Here is a 23,121-nt window from a genome sequence, read left to right as displayed (position 1 = left end):
ATGTGGTGAAGTTCAGTTTTATTTCTATTTTTTTTTTGTCCTTTTTTTGTTTTATGTAATGTTTTTTTTTTTTTTCATTTCTATCTTTTAGTTTTTTTGTTGGTGTTGTTGTCAATACTCGAAACAGTGTTGTGGTATTTTATACCACAGAGAGAGATTTGTTATGTATTTTTTAAGGTATGATTTGTAGTGGTCCTCGTTTTGTAACGAAGAGAGATCACTTGCAAAGTTTTTTTTGGTCGTTAAAATACATTTTTTAAGTTTCAATTGCAAATGAAGTGGGAACATTTTTTGTATAGGTACGTTGAATGGGAAGGTCTTGGTGAAGGTCATTAAAAAAAAAAACTGAATTATAATTTTAAAGTATACTGAAATATGAGAGGTTCTTATATGTGACATTGAAAATTTTGGAAAACATTGAGTTTTGTACATTATTTCATAGTTTTTTTTTCACTTTTTCGATTCATTTGGATAAGTTAAGTGCTGAAATGTTTAATAGAAAATAGATAATAACAGAGCATAAAGCATAAATTATGTAGGGTAAATTATTTAGGAGGTCTAGCCAAAAAAATTTTTTCTCGAATATAATTTTAACCTTGTCGTTTTAAATTAAAAAGGAAAATTGCTTCAAATGTGGGATATATTCCAAAATAAAAATAAAAATATAATAAAAGGTTTGATTTTTCCGAATTTGTTACAATTTTTCAAATTTGTTACTATTGTTAAATTTTTACACAACATTCAAAAGAAGGAAATCTTGGAAACAGTATAAACAAATTCTAGGCGATACCCTCGATTTTTTTAACGACTTCAATTTGTTTTATGGCTAAGAGGCATATTGGGACAAGGTACATTTTTGTTATATAAATTCTCAGCTAGCTGAAAATTGGTAATATTGTTGGAAACACCATCATAAATGAAATTTAAAAATGTCCTTATCAATCCGAGACCTAGAAAAAAATTTACTTGGGGTCAAAAGTCACAAAAACGGAGTTTACACGATATTAGGCAAAACGGTAAGTCGAATTACCGATTCAAAAAGTTTAAGTTGAGTTGTAATCGTCATAATAAGGCCTATTCTGAAAAAAATTCCCAATTGAAAAGTTCCTGAAATTTCATTATCTTTTAGCTTTAAGATACTGAGATCCCTGGAACTTTTCAGTTGGGATCCCTTTTCCAGAAAACTTTTCATACGGATTTTGTGTTTAGAATAGACTTGATTATGACGATTACAACTCAACTTCAACTTTTTGAATCGGTATATCTCAAAAACGGTAGGTCTTAGGAAAAAAAGTTAAGTGACACTTTTTATATATAATAATTATTTGATCTACAATTTTTGCAAAGATTTTTTTGAAAAGACTTAAAGTTTTGCTGAAAATCGTAAAAAAACCGTTTTTGTGACCTTTGACACCAAGTAAATTTTTTCCAGGCCTCGGATCGATGAGGATTTCTTAAATTTCATTTATGATTGTGTTTCCAACAATCCTACCAATTTTCAACTTGATGGGAATTTTTGTAACCTCACCCCTTTTTTTAGTCTAATTTGACCGGACTATTTATTCATTTTGAGTTAGAGCGAAATACAAAGCAGATACAAGTACCAGTTCACAAATAAATGGTGGAAACCCAAAAACAACTGCGTTTAAAAGCCCAGTAAAAATAGACTGTTTAAAGGAAAAAATAGTAACAGGCAGATTTTTTGAACTCAGGTTGAGATTGAGTTACTTTTAAATCTGTTAAAAGCCCTGAAGTTTTCTCCTTCTGATAGTCTTGTAATATGGGCTCAAAGGTCACAAAAACTTATACCTTAAAGACTGTAGGTTTCAGAGCAAATGGTCTGCAAACTTGTAACTTAACTAATTTTACATACAATTTTTTTGCATCACTTTTATCTCTGAAACCTACAGTTTTTGTGATTTTTTGTTCGTCCTGGTAAACGGCATTGGCTAATCAGTTGTTCATTCTTTAAAAGTAGATAACGGTGCAAAATCATGGTTTTCAAGTTATGCGAAATAATCCACATTCGTGTAGTGCGGCTAAACATTTCCATATCTGAAAAAACATAAGAGTGAACTATAAAACGAATAGAAAATCTGAAAAATCTGACTCTTCTTAAAAAAATCGACGTTTTTATCGAATTCATTAAGGGGGGAAATCCCTCCAGACGACACCTTTTTCACTATTTTTTTATGAAAAACTGAAAGCACTTATTGAAATTTGGAAAAAGACAAGATATTACTGACATTATCAAGAATTGAAAAAAAATTTTTTGAAATGAAAAAATAACAAAATGGCGGCTCTGGAGCCTTTCAAAGTTGACGCTTCTAGTTTGCGCCGTGCAATGTACAGGTCCAGGAAATCATCTTAAATTTTTCCGTTAGATGATATTAGTACGCATTGCATGAACCTAAATTTTTTTAAATGAAAAATAAAAATTAGAAATCAAAAAAAAGAAAAAAAAACATGTTTTTTTTACAAAGAAGTAGTTAAAAAAAATATTTACTGTACAAATTTTATTCAACTCTTAGGTTCATGTTGTGGCCAATGATTTAAGGAGTAATTTGCTTCAAATTTCAAGTCGATAGCTTCATTAGTTTTTGAGTAACATTGCACGGCGCGGAAAAAAACTAGTTTCGAAAAAAATGCGTTTAAAGTTTTCGTTTTCGTACTATGGTAGGTTCGGAGCGCATTGGTTTCGGGACTATCTAGGCACTTTTGAGGCTTCATTTAAGGCTAAGACCACTGAAAATAGTTTCTTCGGTTGATAAATAAATTTATTACGCAAAAAAAAATGCAAAAATAAAAAATTCCGGAGGGATTTCCCCCCTTAATTCATAAGTCGTTTAAAAGTGTTTAAAGAAAGTCTTAAGAACTTCGGAAAAAATTTTTGTATCAGTTCTTAAAGACCTTTAAAAGGCTCAACATTTTATAAAGAATAGACTTCTTATGGAAGCTTTAACCAAGTGAAAATTTAGCTTCCGTTACACTTTATAGAAATTTAAATGTTACTTTTGGGTAAAACAGAAGAGTCAATTAATAAAGTCAGAAAGGAGTTCATAAATAGAGAATAACAATAAACTCGCTCGTGGTTCACTCTACCTTTTGCTTTGTGGATTTTAGACTTGAGCCTTTAAAGTTTTTATTCACAAATAAATCCTCCAAGAAAAGTTCTTTTCACGACAAAAAACCGCTCTTTTCATATTCGAAACAATTTGGTAAAATATAAGAACGCTTGAGTATGTCTATGTTATTAGGCCGACATATCCAATATTTTTTGCTACACAAATAGTTTTTTTTTCCAATGAGTCTTGTAGAGCGTAACAGTTGGAAAAAGAATAACCAAGCAATTAAGATAGTTGGGATGTCAATCGTGCACACCATGCTGGAGGACAGAAGAAATAAAGATAATGTTTAACTAGATTCTTTTTCTTCTTTTTTCTCAATCTTCTTTTTAGTAAAATCTTCAACTTTCTTCTGTTATCCTTGTATTTAATGAAAAACCACTTATTCTTTTCAATAAAATTCTTTTACTTCTAATCCTTTCAACAAAAAAAAGTCCTTCTTAGAACAAAAACAACATCTAAATAGGGCATCATACATTTTGCATTTCATACTAAACAGTCTGCAATGTTTGCTTTTGTACTTTTACTTTTTTTTTTTGTATGTATTTTGTTTCATTCATTTTTCCTTTTCAGCTCACCTGTTATCCATGGGTGTCAGTGTCGATCCTTTGGATGTGTCAACAAACCTCCACTATTTCAGGTGTAATTAAACAAATTGGAATAAGGACAGTCAATGATTTTCTATTTACCCTTTCCTCCATCATAGAGAATGAGTATAAAACAGAAAGAGAACGAGAGAGTGAATAGTGTTGAAGTATAGAAGTACAAGGATAAACTCAATGCATGAGTACGTGTATAGAAAGTCGCCTTAATTAACCCGTGTGTCCTTTGGGGGGTTGTATGTGATTTTAAGTTATCTGCTTATATCTATACATATTGGAATACTGCCTTAGGACTGCGGATGTAATTTTTCTTTTTTCCATTTGGGAATTTTTATTTCATCCGTTTTTTTTCAAAGAAGAAAAAAAATTAAAAAAAAAAATAAAACAGAAGGAGAAAAATGAAAAGGATTTCCGTGCATTTGAAAATGCAAAGAATCAGAGAATAACCCAATGATACATGTGGGAAAGTATACTCTGAGTGAGTGGGTGTATAGAACATACATATTTTCTTTCTGAAAGACTAAATGAGGGACCATAATAATATGTTTTGCCTGCCGGATGTGAGGCAAAGCATGTGAGGTGAGCCATTGAAATATTCACACCGGATTCACAAGAGGAAGGGCAATCCCATAACAGTGTGCCTTGCTTTACTTCTTTATATATATTTTTTTTTGTCCATTTCCTTTTTAAAATCCTTGATACTATCATCAAGGATTGTGTGTGGGTTAAAACAAACGAAATTGAAATGAGGAAAAAACTTAACAAAAAAAGAAAAAAAAAAAACTCAAAAAACAAATGGATACAATTAACTGGAAACTTTAAAAATACATGAAATAATGTTGTTGTTGTTGTTGTACCTTCATTTTAGAGAGAACGATATATATCCTTGTGTCTTATACACCCACAGGGTTTGATCTGATTTAGATGTTTTTGGCTAAAAGCTTAACCCCAAACACACATTATATTACACTCACACACGTACCTTTTCGTAGGACTGTTCGTATGCTAGTTCGCAAGGACAATTTGGTAGGTGATGACGAGTTGTAGTTGTGGCGGGTGGATTCCAATAGATATCATGAATGTCGCCCCTTCCGTATGGGTTCCAACATATGTTACGTTTGTGCATTGGTGGCCCATATACCTGAGGGATAAGAATTATAATAGGAATTCTGTGTTTTTTTGTTGGGTGTTCTTTTTGCTAAGTTGGAAAAGTTCAAAATTTTACTTTTAACTTTTTTTGTTTGTTTTAATTTTGCTACTTAAAGAACATAACTGGCATTGAACGCAAACGAACGAGTGGTGAAAAGCAGGTGTGAATTATAGAAAACGAGCATTATTTTTAATTGTTTTTTTTTTTTTTTAATTTTTTATAATTTAACAAATTTAAAGAAGAAAAAGAAAAAAATTAATTGTTTGAAGAAAACATCATGCCTATAAGAATGCAAATAATTAAAAGTTAAAAAGGGAAAAACTAAAAAAGTCTTGAAAAAGAAGGCAAGCTTAAAATTGTTTAAAAATTTTGTTGAAAAAAAAAAAAAAATTGTAATAAATTTTAACCTCTTACCACTCTAAAATATAATGGAAGAGTGGAAAACTAGGTAAATTGCTTGGTCTTACCTACTTACTAACGGCTGAAGGAGTTTTTCAAAAAAATTTTCCTCCTGTTAGCTTATATGTGTGTATATGTTTTTGCATCTTAATTGCCACAACCAGCACATGCATGCATTGTTGTTGGCGGTGGAAAGTTTGTTTTCAGTTTTTTGTTTTGTGTGCGGTTTTTTTTTTGTTTGGATGGGTTTTTTAAAGCGCGTTAATAGGTTGGGTTTTTTGTTTATGGAGGAAAAGAGATTTCCTCATAAATTGCAATATGGAAATTGTTAGTGTAATCAAGCCTAATTGATGACTTCCTCAGTGTGGATTTTTAATTACAGCTTTTAAGGGATTTTCTTAAGTGTGTTGGATTTTTTTTTTGTTTTTTGAACAATGTCAAGTGTAGGTATAATAATTTTGTTCTAGTTTGTGTGTGGAATTAGCTGAAGTTTTGAAGTTTAATTTTGTGTAGGTTTTTTTTTTGTTTATGGAAATTATTATGAGTAAAGTTTGAATAAACACAACTAGGTCATACCCCGAATCTGACAATAATTCATATGAATTATTTTGGAACAAAGAATATTTTGGAATGTTTACGAAAAATTGGGGTAACGTTTTTAGGTTGTGTTAAGGTTTTGTAGGATTAAATGGTTTAAATTAATTTTTTTTTTTTTATAGATTCAAAATCAGGTTTATAAGCGAAAAAACAAGTCGAACGAAATTCATAGTTTAGGCAGGAAGGTTTCCATAGGTATATTTTTTTTGTTTCATTGATTAAGGGACTTTTAAAAATTAAGGAAATCACTGTCATATTACATATATTCTTCATGCAACTGTTATTTAAAAGAGTTTTTTCCAAGAATATGTTTTCGAGACAAATGCTGGAAAAACAATTTCAAGTGAGGACCATTTTGTTTTTTTTTTCAAAGCATCGCACGAATACTAAATTATTGCAGGAGATGTTTATGACGATTGCTATTATTTGTTATAAGTAATTGGCAAACGTTTGATATTTGCTTGGTTTTCAGTAAATTTTAAACTTATCTGATCACTGTGGCGTATGCGTAACTTTTTTTTAAATTTACATAAAAACATTTGCGAAAAAAATGCAATAGCTTGCTTTTTTGGTTCAAAGAACCTACTTATTTTTAGCTTAGGTATTCATTTTACTATGCTTTTTGTTTGATTTTATCATAAATTGGTAACAGTTTTGACTTCATTCCTACTTTTTATAATATATTAACATAATTGACTTTTTTGACGTTATATAATTTTCAACTATATTTTTCAGCAAATAACATGAAAAAATAAAAATTACAATATTCAACAAAACTAAATATTTAATTTTTCGTTTAATATTCTTTATATGAATACAAATTCGAAAAAAATCAATTTCGTCATCAAAGTTGGCAGCTTTTTCGTATTCTTCATTACTTCTCGTAATATTGTTCAGTGTAGAAAATTTTACGACTTTTCGTCCGATATAACAAGCAAGTCCAATAGAGCAAGTAAAAATAATTAAAATTTAAATTATTCCAAGTGGTTGAATTTACCTATAACATTTTTTTTCGAAAAATGGAAATTGAAAATTTAGTACATTTAAATTTGACTTTCCGTTTCAAAAATTGAAATCGAAAGCTTTGAAACTGTTTTTTGTGAATAATTGGCTGAAGGTCTTATTTAACTTAGTCTTAAAAAGAGACCAGAAGCATATTTATGAAAAGGTACTATTTTCTATTATTTTGAACCCATAAAAAATACTCTTTTATCCAAAATATTTTCACGTACTCATTTTTAAATCACATGCAGTTTGGCAAGAGCTTTTGCCTTAAATGTTTCTCGATCACTTTAGGAAAACGTTATGGCACATGTGGCAGTGAATTTGGGTCCCTTTGTTTACATGCGGTATATCAATTCAAAGTCAGAGAACGTTCAACAGGAAGTTTAAATGTACGCGGTCACTATGGCGTATGTGGAACATATTAATATCTCTATTCAACAAAATCTCTTGCAAAAATGATTTTTTTAACTCTTATGTATTTTTAGACAAGTAAAGCAAAATAAGCAATAGGTTTTTTTGTTTTGAAAGGTAGGTGGAAAATGTTGAATTTATAGCAATGTAAGCTCTCCTCGACGTCAAATATGTACATATATTGCAGTTTTGAAAAAAAAAAACATTTCGCACAACTAACGATTATAGAGAATCATAGAAAAATAGTGCAGCTGTCTCCTTCTTGGCCTTTTTTATCAAAATGTTTCCTAGAATGTATTGCAAACAATTGTTATTTAAATCGACTGATTTTTACACACAATTGTTGCCACCATTTTACGACTTTTAAAATCGAACTTCTTTAAATAACTCACTATCGGGAAAACAATCTGTCTAGAAAGAATATTGAAGCCAATTCTGAGTGGGTCGTAGATAAGTACACGGTTAAAAATTCTGTAGTATTTTTTAATACAGCTCTTGTATTAAAGCAATTTTCAATAGAAAATATATTACATTTTAATACTTCCAAAATATTAAAATTATTTTTAATCTTTTTTGTATTAAATTTCAATATTTAAGTATTAAGTTTACTACTTGTAATACAAAAATTATTAGAAAATAATCTGCGTGGGTTAAATTCTAATCTTGTATTGAATTTTAATACCGCTGTACTAGATTTAAATATTTTTGTATTACATTTTAATATATTCAATTGTATAAATACAATAATATTAAATTTTAATCAAACGACGCCAGCAGCCAGAAAAAATCCATTGTTTGAGGTACCTTTTCTATAAAAAAAAAATGAAATCAGAAAATGTAAATTTGTACTAATTTTAAGGCGCTTTGTGTTTTTTCGAAGCAAAATGCATACATTGCAGATGAATTTTGATCGGCAGAAGATTTTACATGCCACAGTTTGTGAAACAGATAAACTAGAGAAAATAATATCACCATTATTATATTATTTATGATTATTGATTAGTATTTATTTTCAGTAATGAATTGAGGAAAAGAATACATTTTATTAATTTTAAATACTTTTGGTATTAAATTGAAATATTTTGTATAATCTTTTAATAAAATTGTTATTAGAAATTAATATAAAAGATTAAATTTTAATATGCAATACTAGTAATTTAATACATTTGGTATTAAATTCTAATATAAACTGTATTATTTTTTAATACAACTATATTAAATTTTAATACATTTTGTATTAAATAAAAATTTTAATACTTGTCATGTATTAAATTTTAATACATTTCTGGTGTAGACCTATATGTAACCCAAAAAATATTAAAAAATACTCCAGAATTTTTAACCGTGTAGTTCTTGTTAGTTCAGTTGAACATAATCTTGTCTAAATATTGGTCTCAAAGAAAAACCAATAGCTCCTAGACATAAATCAATTCATATTCATTAAATATTCAATAGATACCACTAAGTCCGAACTATCAATCCTTTACAAAAATATTATCCTCTTTCTCATGAATCATAAAACATCTGCTCTGATTTTCTTTTTTAAGTTTGTTTTCTGGATGAAAGAAAAACAAACTGATAAAATTCCAATTAAACCATTCCAACAAAAAAAAAAAAAATAACCAAACTGACTCCTGTTTGTCTGACCACATTTACACTCTCAAAACCCATTGTCATCAATTCTACCTTAAATCAACTTGTACTCTCTCTGCGATCCCCAAAACCCAGACGTTGTCTCCTTATTTTTTAATCAACCTAATTCTCCGATCAAACCACTAAGACTATAATGTAACTCTGGAAAATCATATCTTCTTCTATCAGCTGGTGCAGTTTTTTTTTTCAAATATTTTTTTGTTCTGTTTTACGTTCTTTTTCTCTACTACAAGCAGAGTAGAACAATTGCAATCACAACTAAAAAAAAAAAAAAAGTGACATTATTCCCAAGCACTCTATGGAATTTGGTGCTAAGCCAAGTTAACCAAAAGACTTTATACCTTTTCTCTTCCTCTTCTCTATTCCCCATACACACAAAAATATAACGTCAAAAGCTGAGTGTTGGAAAAAATAAGAAAAAATGAAAAAAAAACCTATGAGAAAAACATACAGACAGATTGCCACATTGTCAACACCCTCTTCCTGCCTAGACTACACTATGAAGACGACGACGCTTTTATTGTGATCTCCTGTCTGCCCTTACACCACTGCTCCCTTTGGAGGGGGAGGGAAAACACATAACCTTCTTTTTCGAGGTAAAAATGGCACTCATCTTCGTACCCAATTCTCTCTCACCCCCAATCAACACTTGCCAACCGAGAGAACACGAACAAAAAACAAAAATATAAAAAAAAAACACCTTGTGAGAGAAAAATAGAGAGATTAATTCTCATTGCGATTTTAGTCCTTCTCGTCGTCGTATAGCACAGTCGAGTCGTCCTCATCGCCATTTATGACCGGAATTCCGGATGCAAGCTGATTGGAAGACATAAAACGAGCACTCACCGTGTACTCTCTGTAGGCACCAATACCTACAATTTGTTTTTTACCCAGCCATCCTTTAATCCTTATTCTCTGTAAATTTTCAATTTTTGATCGGAAGCATCTAATGGAAGCAAATAGGTTTGTACGAATCGAGTAAACTCGTCTTAGTTCATGGTAGAGGAGAAGTTTCACCAGATTGAATCCAATCAGTCTTTTATCAAAAAACAAATAGACAAAATAGACAAATCTATCTCTATCACTTCCGGTGAAATTAATTGGCTAAAAAGGATATACACAGATTCTCTCACAGCACAAAATTCAGTCAGTCAGAGAGTGCTTATAGTTGAAAAAGTTTTGGAAATCAACACATTCCAAAGGCAAAAGAATTCAATTAATTCGAACTACAAAATAAAATTTTCTTCTCAAAAAAAAAAATTGAATAAAAAACAAGTAAACAAGAAAAAAATTGTAAAAAAAAACTTCTACAAGATGCAATAACAATTAGAAATTTACAAGGTTTAAAATGGAGTAGGGATTGGCTTTCAAAAAACAATGTATTTGGGGAGGTAGTAAAAAACTTACCTGATCACTTCGGCCTATTTCGGCCGTTGCTGTTTCGTTCCTCGACATTCTTCTTCCTCTCTCGTTGAGTCTCTGTTAGTTAGTGGTGTAATGTTGATTGTACATACGCAATGCTGTTTGCGAGTTTTGTTCTATTTCATTGAACATATACGATACGTTAGATGGTGTTGTTGTTGGCTGATTAATTTGTGGTTTGCGGTGATGGTGGAAGGTATCTAACATTTGTTGATGGTCTAAACTGTATGGTTGTTTAGTTAGATTTATACAAAACCAATTAGAATTTTGGGATTTTGAGTTGGGTAATTTGTGTAAAGGTTGAAATAAATTGCCCAAAATTTGATGATGGTTCATTTAAAACAAGGAAATGAGATTTTACGATGGTTAAAGCGAATTAACAGGAGGAAATTACATTTTGAAATTTAACAATTATGACGTGTTTATAATAAAGGTCAAACTTTGTTTAAACAGGTTTAACTGACGCAGATGAAATCGACTTTTTTTTATTTGATTTTGATGTAACTATATCGATACCTTCCCGTAAGAATGTAAAATGACTTTTTGATGTCGAAATATAATATGAGTTAAGGGCCACGTTTTGTTACCATTTTGGTTGTTCTATCCTGTATGCAAATGAAACTAGAATAATGTTGTTTTTTGCGTTTCCTGAACAATTTTAGAAATATCGCTTAATACATTCTTACGGGAAGGTATCGATATGTTTAAATCAGAAAAATTTCATTTACTCTTTTGGAGGTTTGTTGCAGATACGTCTTATGGGACTGGGTGGCAGTTTTTCATCGTTATGGTCTAGTATGCAGTTCGAGCTAAATTTTAGCTGCCATACAAAAATCTGCCATATCCTTACGAAATGTATCTAAATTGTTGTCTTTACTATCAGAATTATGCTTAAAATAGGTCTTAACATTTTTTTTTAATGTGAAAGGGTTTGTTTCAGGTACATACATACGACCAAATGTGGGTTTATTGAAAAAAAAAAACTAAATAATAATTATGGTACCCTATTGAAAATCCAGCAATTATGTATGTTGAACTTAAGAATGGAACCAAGCAGGGGAGGATCCAGGATATTTTTCTGGGTGGGGCACAAGGGACGGATTGGCAAAACAAAATCAGCAATAACAGTTAGAAATAAAATGACGACTGACTAACAAGCAGCGAATTTTAACGACGCACAGTGCGGTATTTTGGTCTAAAACCTGGCCAAAAATATTTTGGCACATTTTCCACATCAAATAGGTACCAAATGACAAAAAAGTTATTCGGAAGGAAAAATTTTAATTTTCTTGTTACAGTAAAAGCCACTTAAGTGCTTACCTATTTACCTCCTGATTAGCCGGGAGAAAAAAAAAATATAAAAAATCATAAAATGCATGTACAATGCTGTGCTTTATTAAAGTTAGTACCTAATCTATTCCTTATTTTATTTTTTGACTTAAGTTGTTTCATTAAATAGTTTTTGAGAAATTGAGTTTTAAAGATAAAATTTAGAAAAAAAAAATGTCTACGTTTTTTAATTGATTTTGTATAAAATTTTGCAATTATATCATGGACATATTTATAATATGTATTATTTAATGACCTAGTAGTTTTTAGTCAAATACTTAAATCTTCATTCTAATAAATATTAAAGTTCTAAAAGAATAACAAAAAAAAACTGAAACATACTTTTTCCCCGGGAAACCCAGTTTTTTTTTTTTTTTTTATTTGCATTAAAATTTTTTATATCTCAAGAATATTGTGTTCAAATTGTAGGTCTATTGGAGCCAAATTGACCAAGTTATGGGTATTTTAATACTTCGCTTACGAAAGTTTTAGTCCAGAGTTCATAACTTTAAATCGTTCTCCCCACAACTAATGTTTTTAAAGCCGGTGCCCCTCATAACTTCAAAACTAATGCACCGATTCTTTTGAAATTTGGAACACTATTTTTTTTTTTACATATTTTTAAAGGTATCCCTGGAGAAATTTTCTCAATAACATAATGTTTATAAAAATCTATAAGTAAGGGTCGCTTTTGAGGAGTTTTTTTCAAGGGGTCTTTATTTTCGGGGTGCAATTTTGGGCAAACTTCTGAAATGCAAGTTTGTTCTACATATCCAGCAGTTCAATAATATATAGGCAATGTTGTGGAGTGTTGCGCTATTTTAAAAACACTAATGTTAAAAAAAAAACAACGAAAAAAGTGCAAATTTTTTAAGTGTGAACTTCAATCCCTCCGTATGGAAAAATAGAGTTGAGTATATAATTAAATTTTTTTTTTAGAATACCATTCATACCTTGATTGTCGATGTCCATATCAAAATTTTTCACCAAAATCACTTTGAAGTTAAAAAAAAAAACACTTAGAAAATTCATTTTTTTTTAAATCGAAAAAAGATTCGTGTTTACCCATCAACAAATAGTCGTTTATTTATTGGTGAGGTGGAACTTTTCATGGGAAAGAGATGCAACAAACAATAAAAATCACATTTTCAGCCAGAAATAGACAAAAGTTTCACCCAAGTTCTTTCTGTTATTATTCATATATTTTAACAACTCTTATAATTTGATTTGCTTTAAGTATGAACCAGTTTGGGGGGGGGGGGGGGGAGGGGCACGTGCCCCCGTGCCCCCCCCCCCCCCTGGATCAGCCGGTGGAACCAAGAATCTAAAGTTTTATAATATCTAATATCATGATTAAAAGGTTTCTGTTTTTTTTTTTTTGTTCTTAAAGAAACATTTTTGTACAAATTTTAAATTAAGTATTATTTTTGTCAAGTGTTTATATGGTACAAATTCTGAATTTCAATTTTTTCTTTGAAAAAAAAGTACATTCACTCAAAATATGTTTGTAAACCTTAGATTCTTAGTTTCTTTTTTAACAAATAAAACCTGATATTAAATATTTATATCAGCTGTTTTAAAACCTTTGCCCCTAAAAAAAAAAACACTTTTCACTTGCTTTCATGAGTGAAACATTTTTTATTATGCCTATTTTAAATGTACTAGAAGTGAGGTTGGATTTTACTATGCTTTCGTTATTGTATTAATGGGCGTTATATAATCAAATAATTTTTAAGTTTTTTGAACAAATTGGTGGTTAGGAAAAACAAAATAAATAAAAAAAGAAGATTTTTTTGGGTTTTATATGCCTTAGTTTTACTTAATTTAATTTTTTCTCTTGCATAAATAAATATCTTATTAATGTATGAACCATTACAATTTTGCGAATTTTTTTTCGCCTAAAACAAAAATTATTTTTGATCTATTCACATTGTATATTAATGTTCTTTTTTTAAATAAAATTAAAATCACTCTATTTTAATGATCAAAAATATTCAAGAAAAATTCGATGAAAAAACTGCTGGGGTGTCAAATTTGGGAACAGTGAATTTCGCCTGAGTTTTTGATGGCGGTGGTCGAATAAATAAATTTAATTTTCAATCCAGCGCAAAGCTGTCAAAAATCATAAATTCTGAAATTTTATTTCAAATATTTATCTTATTTATTTATTTAGTTCAAGTGTTAAAAAATTCAAATATTCTTTTGCAGAGTTTTAAGGGGATTAGAAATAATGGAACCCTTTTTTTAAGCGTCTTGTCCGACAAAAAAATGAAAATTTTTTAAAAGTACCTAATTTTTCTACATTACAATACAGAAAGTTTGGAATATTTTTAACTCTATAAGAAGGATATCAAATCGAAATCGACATCATAATTCAAATTTTTTATCGCTCTCTTTTTAAAAACATTTATTTTCGGTAAAAAGACATATTTCCGTTTTGAGTTATCTAAGTTTTTAAGCTGCATTAAGTTTTTTTATTAACGCAAAAATTATTGTTTAAAAGATTAGTCATGGGAAACTTGTAAGGGTTCTTTGATCTTCAATAATTTAATAGCACCATAGTGCTTCTATGGGTATAGATCGAAGCGTCATAAAAAACACAACTGAGAAATCTTCTTTCTTATGAAATTCTTGTGAGGTTCAAAGTTAGTTACATATGGCGAAATTTATGATTATTTTTCCAATTTTGTGATTGAAAAATCTGAAGTTGTTAAACTCTTGGATTATTTTTGTTCAAGCCATTCGAATTTAAGATTCAAAAGACTCGTGTCATATTTTTTTCAATCTTGACTAACATTATGAACATTTAGTATATCTTTCTACTGCATTAGCAAGTATAAATATCCATCATGTCCTCGTTTATACGTTTCAGCATAAGCATACCTTTGACACATTATATTGGCAAACTGTCAAACCGAAATGAAAAGAAAAAACACTCTCATTTTAGTTTATACGAGTATATGAAAAATGTTTTATAGAAAAACGCATTACATCCACATGAAATGTCAAAGTAAAGCCCATCTCTTCTTTTTGCCTTATATATAAAAATTCATATATGTATGTATAGTCGTTTTTACTGTTATATATCGTTGTCGCTGTCGTAAATCTCGCACTAATCTGCATCGTTAAATCCCATTTTATTATCTCCAGGTGAAGTCTACTGGAAATGCAAATTTTTGCAAATCTGATTTAAAAACAAAAAAAAACTTTTCCTTTCCCTTATAACACTCTCTCGCAGATATAATATACCTTCTCCTCGAGAGTTAAAGACACATCGAGGTGTTTTTGTTCATACAAAAAGTACCATAATTCTCGAGCACATACCAAAGTGACTTGAAGTGGAAAAAAAAGCAACACACACGAACCAGAGGAGAGAAAAACGAACACCTTCACCTCTTCTATAGAGCCACATCCGGCGGCAATCAATAAACATCATCCTTGCCTTGAGTATGGAATAGCATCTCATAAACAGATATATTCGCTCTCCACAAATGGGACAAGTTCATCGTTCATCTACCTTTTCTACCTTCTACCCCAATATTAAACCTCAATCGTGTCCAAGGAAAGTCTTCTTTGAAATTCACATGAAAATATCCTTTTTCATTTTTTTTAAAGCTTCTTCCTTTACTCGTATCTCTCTCTAGTTCCTACCTCGACATTGGTTATGGATGAGAAATATTGGAGCAAGAAATAATATTCTAAAAAAAAAGGTAAGAAGTCTTCTTCACTTCATACAACTTGCCCCATTGCCTGCTTATACCTTATAGAAATTGCTTACTCCTCTTCCACACCGAACCGACCCGGAAAAAGGCATACACCACGACTCGACTTGGTTATGGGTTTAGTTTGGTTCGGCTCAATGAGATAGCTTAAATGGAAAAAGGAGATGCTATCGGATGTGTTCAGCTATGTGTGTTTGAGAGCCTCTACTCTACTACCCCACAAAGTATAAAGTCGCAGCAATTATTTTGAGGTCTGTGTACACTTTTATCTAATGTCATGATGCGATGGAGAAAAAAAAAATGAAAAACCAAGAAGAAAATTAAATCGAAAAAATAAAAAAAAAAATTGAACGAAATAAAATATAAAGAAGAAAAAATAGAAAACGTTCAAGGTAATTGCCTCATTTCTTTGGATTTTCTATATCATCTCGCTCAGCCTCTTTCTTGAAACCCCCAATTCACGACTTTTCTATGTCATCCTGGCTTTGAAAGGCGGCCGAAACCCCTAGGATATGACCAAGACCAAACCCAAACATGGCCATTCTGATAGTTATTGATGTTTTTCTCTTTCTCTGTGGCATTATTATAGAAGAAGAAAATAGTGGGTTTTTGGAGAGTTTTGGGTTCGTTCTACTCTGCCTACATAAGTGTTAAGTCCTGTTAAGCCCCCACAAGGCCAATTAGATAATCCTTTTGGTGAGATGGCTATAAGTTCGGCCAGCAAAGAAGTGAGGATAAGAAGGATATTTGATATTAATAAGTGGACTTAAGGATGAAATTGGAGAATGTCAAGAAATTCACCCTTTTTTCTAAGGCAGCACTCGCACTCAAAAAAATGTAGAAATATCATCATCAGGAGCAGAAAGTAACTCCTCTTGCTTTTTGCCAATGATGATGTTGATGATGGGGGAAGATATTTTATTTTTTTTTTTTTATTGTTTGCTTTTCTTTTCTTTTTTATTTTTTTTTTTTGTATGTTGCTTTTGCTCTGTGCTCTCGCTAATATAATGAGTTTATGATAATGACCTGACCATGGCATCCGAAACGAACGAAAATGAAACGAGTTCGAGGTTAGAGGCGAAAAATTCCTTCGTATTTTTGATTCAATTAGAAAATTTTTGTTGAGAAGGGGGGCTGACTGAACCAAGGCGAACACAGCAATTTTTGATTCGCAAATTGGATTGTATCAAAATTCATTAAGGAAATTTATCATTTTAAGGATGAAAATTAAGATAATTAGATCTCTCTATAAGAATCTAAGGGGATTATGTAATTAATGTATTCTGCTCGATGGAGCGTTTGAAAACTCACAAGTTGGTGGTTTTTGTTGTTTTCAACTTTTTTTTTTTCATTTTTCCTTGAAAATCTATCTATTTGGTTAGGTTGAAGGAGAAGAAAAGAGGATAGTGGAATTAATTCGCAATTAATTTCCATTAAAATTTAACTCAAAGTCAACAATTTCTTCATAATCATTTTTTTATTTTTTTTTTTTTTGTTCATCAAAAATTTGTCAAGTGAAATTGCTTACATAACCTTAAAATGTGAAGGATTATTATTTTTTTTAAGCTCTTATAGAAATGTCCAAAGAAAAAACACCTCATTTAAAGGTGCTTAAAGTTAATTCAAATCATTTAATCATTTAAGGATTTTAAATAAATCCTCAAGGAAACGAAGGTAAGGTACACTTGAAAGCCCACAGGTTGTTATCCTTTTTTGTTGTTTGGTAGGAAAGTAGGTGGAAAAGCAGAAGAAAATAAAAAAATAGTGAAGAGATCAAGCCTTATTAGGGACAAATGAATTAAGGGGAAATGGTCGAGAGTAATTTGTTTCAATTCTAGATGATTGTGACCATCACAGAAAAGGTTTAAGTTTAAAGGTGAGGCCGCTTGTGGATAGAAAAGATGACTAATGAGAAAACTATGAAAGAGGACATTATTTAAAACATTTGCATTATTATGTGTGATACTTATATTATATGTTAATATTTAATCAGATGAATGGATGGGTTAAAATTGAAATATTTTGCCCACATATGAATTGTTATATTTGTTTATGGTGTAAAAAAAAAAGATACATTTGGCTGATTAGTTTTAGGTAGTAAACTTTTTTTTTTTTAAGTCTAGTTTTACCGGTTTCCCGGGACTGTTCCGTATTTCCCCCGGATTTTAGTTTAAGAAACCCGGGACGTATTCAGTGTCGCGTATTTAGACTACATTTTTGGGCCTCTTTGATATTTCGGGGCCACTTAGATACAAAAAAAGTACGTATACGCCATACATTTTTTTTGTATGGTTTATTTATTTTTTAGGTTTATTTTAATGTTTTAATATGTTCGTAATGCACTTTGCTATACCTACTTACTTAAAATTTCTATCATAAAAGTAGTAAATACTTGTACTAAAAATTAAATATTTAGAGACCCCTAAAATAAATTTTTTTTTAGCTTAGAATTGATAGTTCTTGGGGCCTCTGTTCTGAAGTAATACGCATGTACACATTTGATTTTCCATCATCAAACATAGTTTATTTCTTTCGGGGCCCCTGAAAAATTATTTTTGGGGCCAAAAAATTAAGTGTTTAGAGGCCCCTAAAATATAATATAATTTTTTTGGAGCCAAGAATTAATAGGTATTGGGGCCTCTGTTCTGAAGTAATATTCGGAATGCTACCAATAACGTAATGTTTTTATTTTGGGCCCTGATGTATTTATGTTGGGGCCCCTGAATTGATATTTAATTTTCCATTTGACTGTTTTGAACCACTGAATTAATAGATTTTGAGGATCCTCAAATAAAATATCAAAGAATCTGAAGTGAAAAAAATAATTTTTGTCATGCCATCAGAAAATTTGATTTAAATTATTTCAAAGAAAATGTTCCCATAAACTCGTTTAAGAATGTAGTTTCTAAAACAAATTTCATATAATTTTTAAATTTTCATTAAATTCTTATTAAATTAATTTAAAAAATATTTTTATGAAACTTTAATATTCTAAGGAATCTTGCATTTTGTTTAAATTTTATAAAACTTTTTGTCTCGGGTTTCGCTGCCAAAAATATGGTAACTGTAACAAAAAAAACACACTTTTCCCTCTGTTCGGAGTAATCGTCTACCAGCGTTTAACTTTTTATAAACACTATATCTTTTGTTTGCGTTAATGTTTAAAGTTAAGTATTGGTGAATCTTAGGTTAAGTTCAAATTTCGATCATTTTGTATAGAACCATCAAACATATTTTTTAAATTAAAATCGACCTAAATGACAATTTTTTATCACTAATTTACATTTTCTCAAGCTTGTTATGGATATAAGCTAGATCTCATTTCGTCTTTAAATGAAATATTCATAGAAAATCATTTGCGTGAAATTAGTTGCTTAAAATTCCATAGCTTCTATTTATTTGGAATTAAAATTGCTCTTCTAACAAATGTTCAGTTTTCAGATTTTATCTTAGTTTTTTTTTTCTCATTGGGATTAATCCTCTGTAACTGATTAAATGACTTGAAACATCGTTCTTCCTTTTTTATTTCCTGAGCTGTATTAAAATAATTCAAATTTAACATTCTTTAAATGCATACTTCAATAATAATTACCTAAGTTTAAAAAAATGGATTAAAACAAAAATGTTCCAGTATACAAATAAAAATTATGAAGAAATACAACATCATAGAGTGCGCTTTGAAATTTGATTGGGGAGCGAAATTCCGCAATGAAAAATGATCTCAATTTAGATTTGTTGTCGGGATTGTTTTATTTATATTCCCTAAATTGAATACTTCCCACAACATTTTACTCAATTTTATTTTTGGTGGAAAAAACCAAACTAGCTACATAGAGCCACAGGGAATATTTGGTCAGTTGAGGATATTAAATTGATGTTAGAAAATAATACATTTTGTTTGGAGGAAAGAAAACAAAAATTCTCGCGAAATTTTTCATATTTCCCAAATGAATTCCCTAATTCGTTTCTTTGTCTGGTGATTTATTAGAAAAAAAAGTCTTACAAAAAAATTCTTTAACAAAAAATGATGAAAGTGTTGGCCATGAGTTGAAAAAAAAAAAATACATAAAAATTGTTTGATTCCCGAAATTGAAAATGTTAATTTTTCTTCTATGAAACAATTCCTCAGACAATTTGCTTTAACCGGCATCAAAATTGACTGTGTAGACGAGATTATACAAACTCACAGCTCCAAATCAAGTCTCACTCTCAGACTGGTTCATAAATTGAACGTGCAGAAACATCGCAATCTTCTTCCTGATAATCAACCTTTTTTTAGAAAGACTTTCCCAATTATTGTTTTCCTCAACTTTTCAATTTTATTCATAAGAAAACAATAAGTAAAAATCATAAAAAAACTCTTATCTTCGTCATCATTACTCCATCGACAAAGAATTACTTTTCCAGAAGAGCTCATCATCCAAACGATTACTCTTGCAAAAGTGCAAACTTAATAATAATTTTTTTCAATTTTATTACACTTAACAGTCTACAGCAATAAATCGCCATAACTATCAAATTAAATTGTTGCTGCAAAAAAATACTCCAAAGAAAAAGACAAAAAAAACTATCACAACAATAATGAGAAAAAAAAATCTCGAAAAAGACGAAGACCTCTTACAAATGGCTCAGAAAAAAAGGATAAACAAGTAAGAAAATAAAAACCTAACGACAGTGTATTTCCCCAGTTATGACAACTTGCCGATGATGTATTATCAAACAATTACTGAAAATTTTTATTCAAAATCCTGTTTGAATGCCAGGAAATAAGGACACACAAAACAAAATAATACCTACACAAATTCAGAAAAAAAAATTGAAAAAGAAAAAAACAAAACAGCCACCCAGCCAAACCGTGTTGAGAGAAGCATTGCAACTGTTTTACTTTTTCATCTATCTGGCTGACAAATTGGCACGGAACCAAATTTTCGTTCGTCGTCGTTCATTTGCCTGCCGACCGAACTCCCGCCCGATCCATATCTGCATGGTTGGTCTTTTTCTGTAATAAAAAAAATCCTCTTTACCCTGATTCCTGCCATCCCACTTTTCCCTTCTCTCCTATCCTCTCCTCATGATTTCGAACGTATACTAAATATGAATATGGGAACACGCTGGAGGTTGTTGTCGAACACTTTCGAAATTTTTGAAGAATATTAATGAAAATCGGATTTGGTCGTTGAATATTTTGAGCTTCTTTGGACCATTGCCGTCGGTCGTCGTCTCCGTCGTCTAGTAGGTAGGAGTCGTAGTCTGAAGAGAGCTATGAGAGCAACGAAACGAACGACCAAACCAAACCAACCAACAAAAAAATCGCATTGACCCCCTTTTTTGTGTGCATTCCAGTGTTGCGTCCGGCCGGCGCGTCCCGCCCCTATATCGTAAATTATCATCTTTTTTATTTTTTTTTGCTGTTTTCGGGGTCGAAAACATTTTGTCGATACTTTGTCTTGTATCTTGATAAAGTGAAGGGGACAATAATAAACCAAAGTGTTCTTGGACGTTCCAAGGAGAGAAAAGAGAGTGCGGTAAAGTAATATGGATGGAGATGCTGATGCGGTGGTGCTGACTGGCTAACTGCACTGACACTATACAAGCTGCATGGGAGGGATCTTGAGCATTGAGTGATTAATTGGAAAATGTTTTAATGAAAAGTGGGAGAGAGGACAAAAAAATTTAAAAAATTTACAAACTGCAAACAAGAAAAATTTTGTAAAGAAAAATATATTGCGTATACGCCATAGAGTCCACAATCTATTGTGTCTACTTTTTTGTATTTGCTGTTGTTATTATTTTTTTTAAGTTGGATTATCCTAGCCTGGCGCCTAAGAGCTTATTTTTACTGACTATAAAGGATATATTTTTTTATTTACTACATATTTGAACAACAATAATGATGTAGCCAATTTATTTAAAATTGTAAAACCATTATGGATTTCATAGAGAGAGAGAAAAAGATAGAGAAAGAGTAGAATTATTGTGTGCTTTTGTTTACGTGTATTTGGATATTTACTGAAGTGAAACTATTTATTGTGGCTCAAGGTTGTTCTAGAAGAAGAATTATGAAATATTGGCAGAAACAGAAATATAACAGAAAAAAATTAAAATAAATAAAAACAATGAGCTAAAGTTTCACAAAGTGTTTTCCTTTAGTTTTTTCCTATAATTTTTTGTTTATATTTGGAGAGGGTAGATATTTATTTTCGAAAAAGAACACGACATTATGATTCTTCAAAATGTGAAAACGCAACATTTGACTCCATTGGACGTACAGGGCTTTTATTCAAATTCTAAAGCAAAGGTAAAACATTTTCAAAAAAAAAAACAAAATTTTTGTGGATAGTTCCAAAAACAAAATTTTTAAAAAAAGGTAAGTATTCTGGGTGAAGTTTTTACTATTAAAATATTGGAAATATAGACTAAGAATCATTTTCCACATTATCCTTGACGAAATCTTATTACCAACAAAAGTTTGTCTTGGGTCAAATTTGGCTTGGTTTTCGATTTCAAAGTGAACATTTTCTCAGAAATGTGCTAATTAAATTTATCGGAATTTAAGCATATAAATAGATCTTCTTCGTTGTTAAATATTTTAAAAATTGGTGTTAAATAGTTTTATTTTTGGTTATTTAGATTCAAAAAAATTCTTGGAAATGCCACACACCAAGTTTGAAGTAAAACTACCTGTCAGAGTAGGCTGGTACTTCTTTTATATCGCACGTAAAAATTAAGCTTTGGATATAGACTTCAATCAAATTTTTTTGATGAGGTTCTTGTCTACATTTTACAACGTTTTCAAAAAGGTATAAATCATTTCTAGGACCAGGGGTTTAGGCAGGGCATGCATAATTTTTTAGGTTTATTAAAGCAAGAATGTTTTATTAAAACAAGCATATGAAATAGCATGAAAAATAAAATACAACCGTTGGCGTTGTTTAATGTAGACAAGAACGTCATCAAAAAAATTTGATTGTAGTATACATCTAAAAATATGGCCTCATAAGTCAACACATACCTATTTCAAATGTTAAAAAACTTTAACCCTCTTGGGGCGCCATCTAGTGTCAAAATAAAAATCGAAAAAATTAAAGGAATTTTTTTTTATTATTTAGAAACAGTTTTTCTACTTAGGAACTTGATTAAAAAATAACTAACGCCCTAATGTATACACTTATACCTATTATAACAAAAAAATATTTCCCAAACTAAAAACCAAATCAGAGGAAATTATTATATTATCTCTGATATTTGTACATTATTCAATTTCATCCAACGCTGAATGAACTATAAAAAATTGGATATTGTCAACATCCTGATACAGCAGTGCTTAATATTAAAAAATTGTCACTTGCACAGGGACAACTAGTGAATGTCAGAACCCGTACATCATACTCGTCAACTTATATCAAACAAGTTAAAAATCATATTGTTTCAAATTGTCATATGATGACCATGTGTGTTTCTGGTGATTTATTTTATTCAAACAACAAAAGCAAGATATGAACTAATTGCCATTATTTATAACAGCATTAGCGAAAAAAATTTCAAAAATCCATTTTACAAAAAAATTTAATCTCCTGCATTTTTGCCAAATAGAGGAACTTATGACATCATCAACAAAGTTACAAAAAAAAAACTACTCATCCTGCAGGTATATTCCAGCATAATCATATTTTCTATCTATATTTCAATTAAATTACACAACAGTG

The 23,121-nt window shown here is 30.3% G+C and overlaps 1 protein-coding gene across 5 annotated transcripts in view; it reads right to left on the bottom strand.

Annotated features, from left to right (window-relative positions):
* Positions 1 to 23,121, bottom strand: part of LOC129919942 (venom dipeptidyl peptidase 4) — a 105,691-nt gene that overhangs the window by 16,891 nt on the left and 65,679 nt on the right. For 2 of the 5 annotated variants that reach the window (XM_056001057.1, XM_056001058.1), the window contains exons 2-3: positions 10,350 to 10,587; positions 4,710 to 4,868 (exon numbers count right to left, since the gene is read on the bottom strand). The exons of 1 other annotated variant lie outside the window; for it this stretch is intronic. In XM_056001057.1, the coding sequence (XP_055857032.1) occupies positions 4,710 to 4,868; positions 10,350 to 10,397 (207 nt within the window). In that variant the 5' untranslated portion in view covers positions 10,398 to 10,587. The remainder of the gene's footprint in view (positions 1 to 4,709; positions 4,869 to 10,349; positions 10,588 to 23,121) is intronic. 2 more of the 5 variants (XM_056001059.1, XM_056001060.1) reach the window with 2 other exon arrangements.

Source organism: Episyrphus balteatus, chromosome 4 (assembly GCF_945859705.1).
Source record: "Episyrphus balteatus chromosome 4, idEpiBalt1.1, whole genome shotgun sequence".
Classification (NCBI taxonomy): Eukaryota; Metazoa; Arthropoda; class Insecta; order Diptera; family Syrphidae; genus Episyrphus; species Episyrphus balteatus.
Note: the sequence above shows the minus strand (reverse complement) of the source record. Positions and strands in the feature narration are given on the sequence as shown.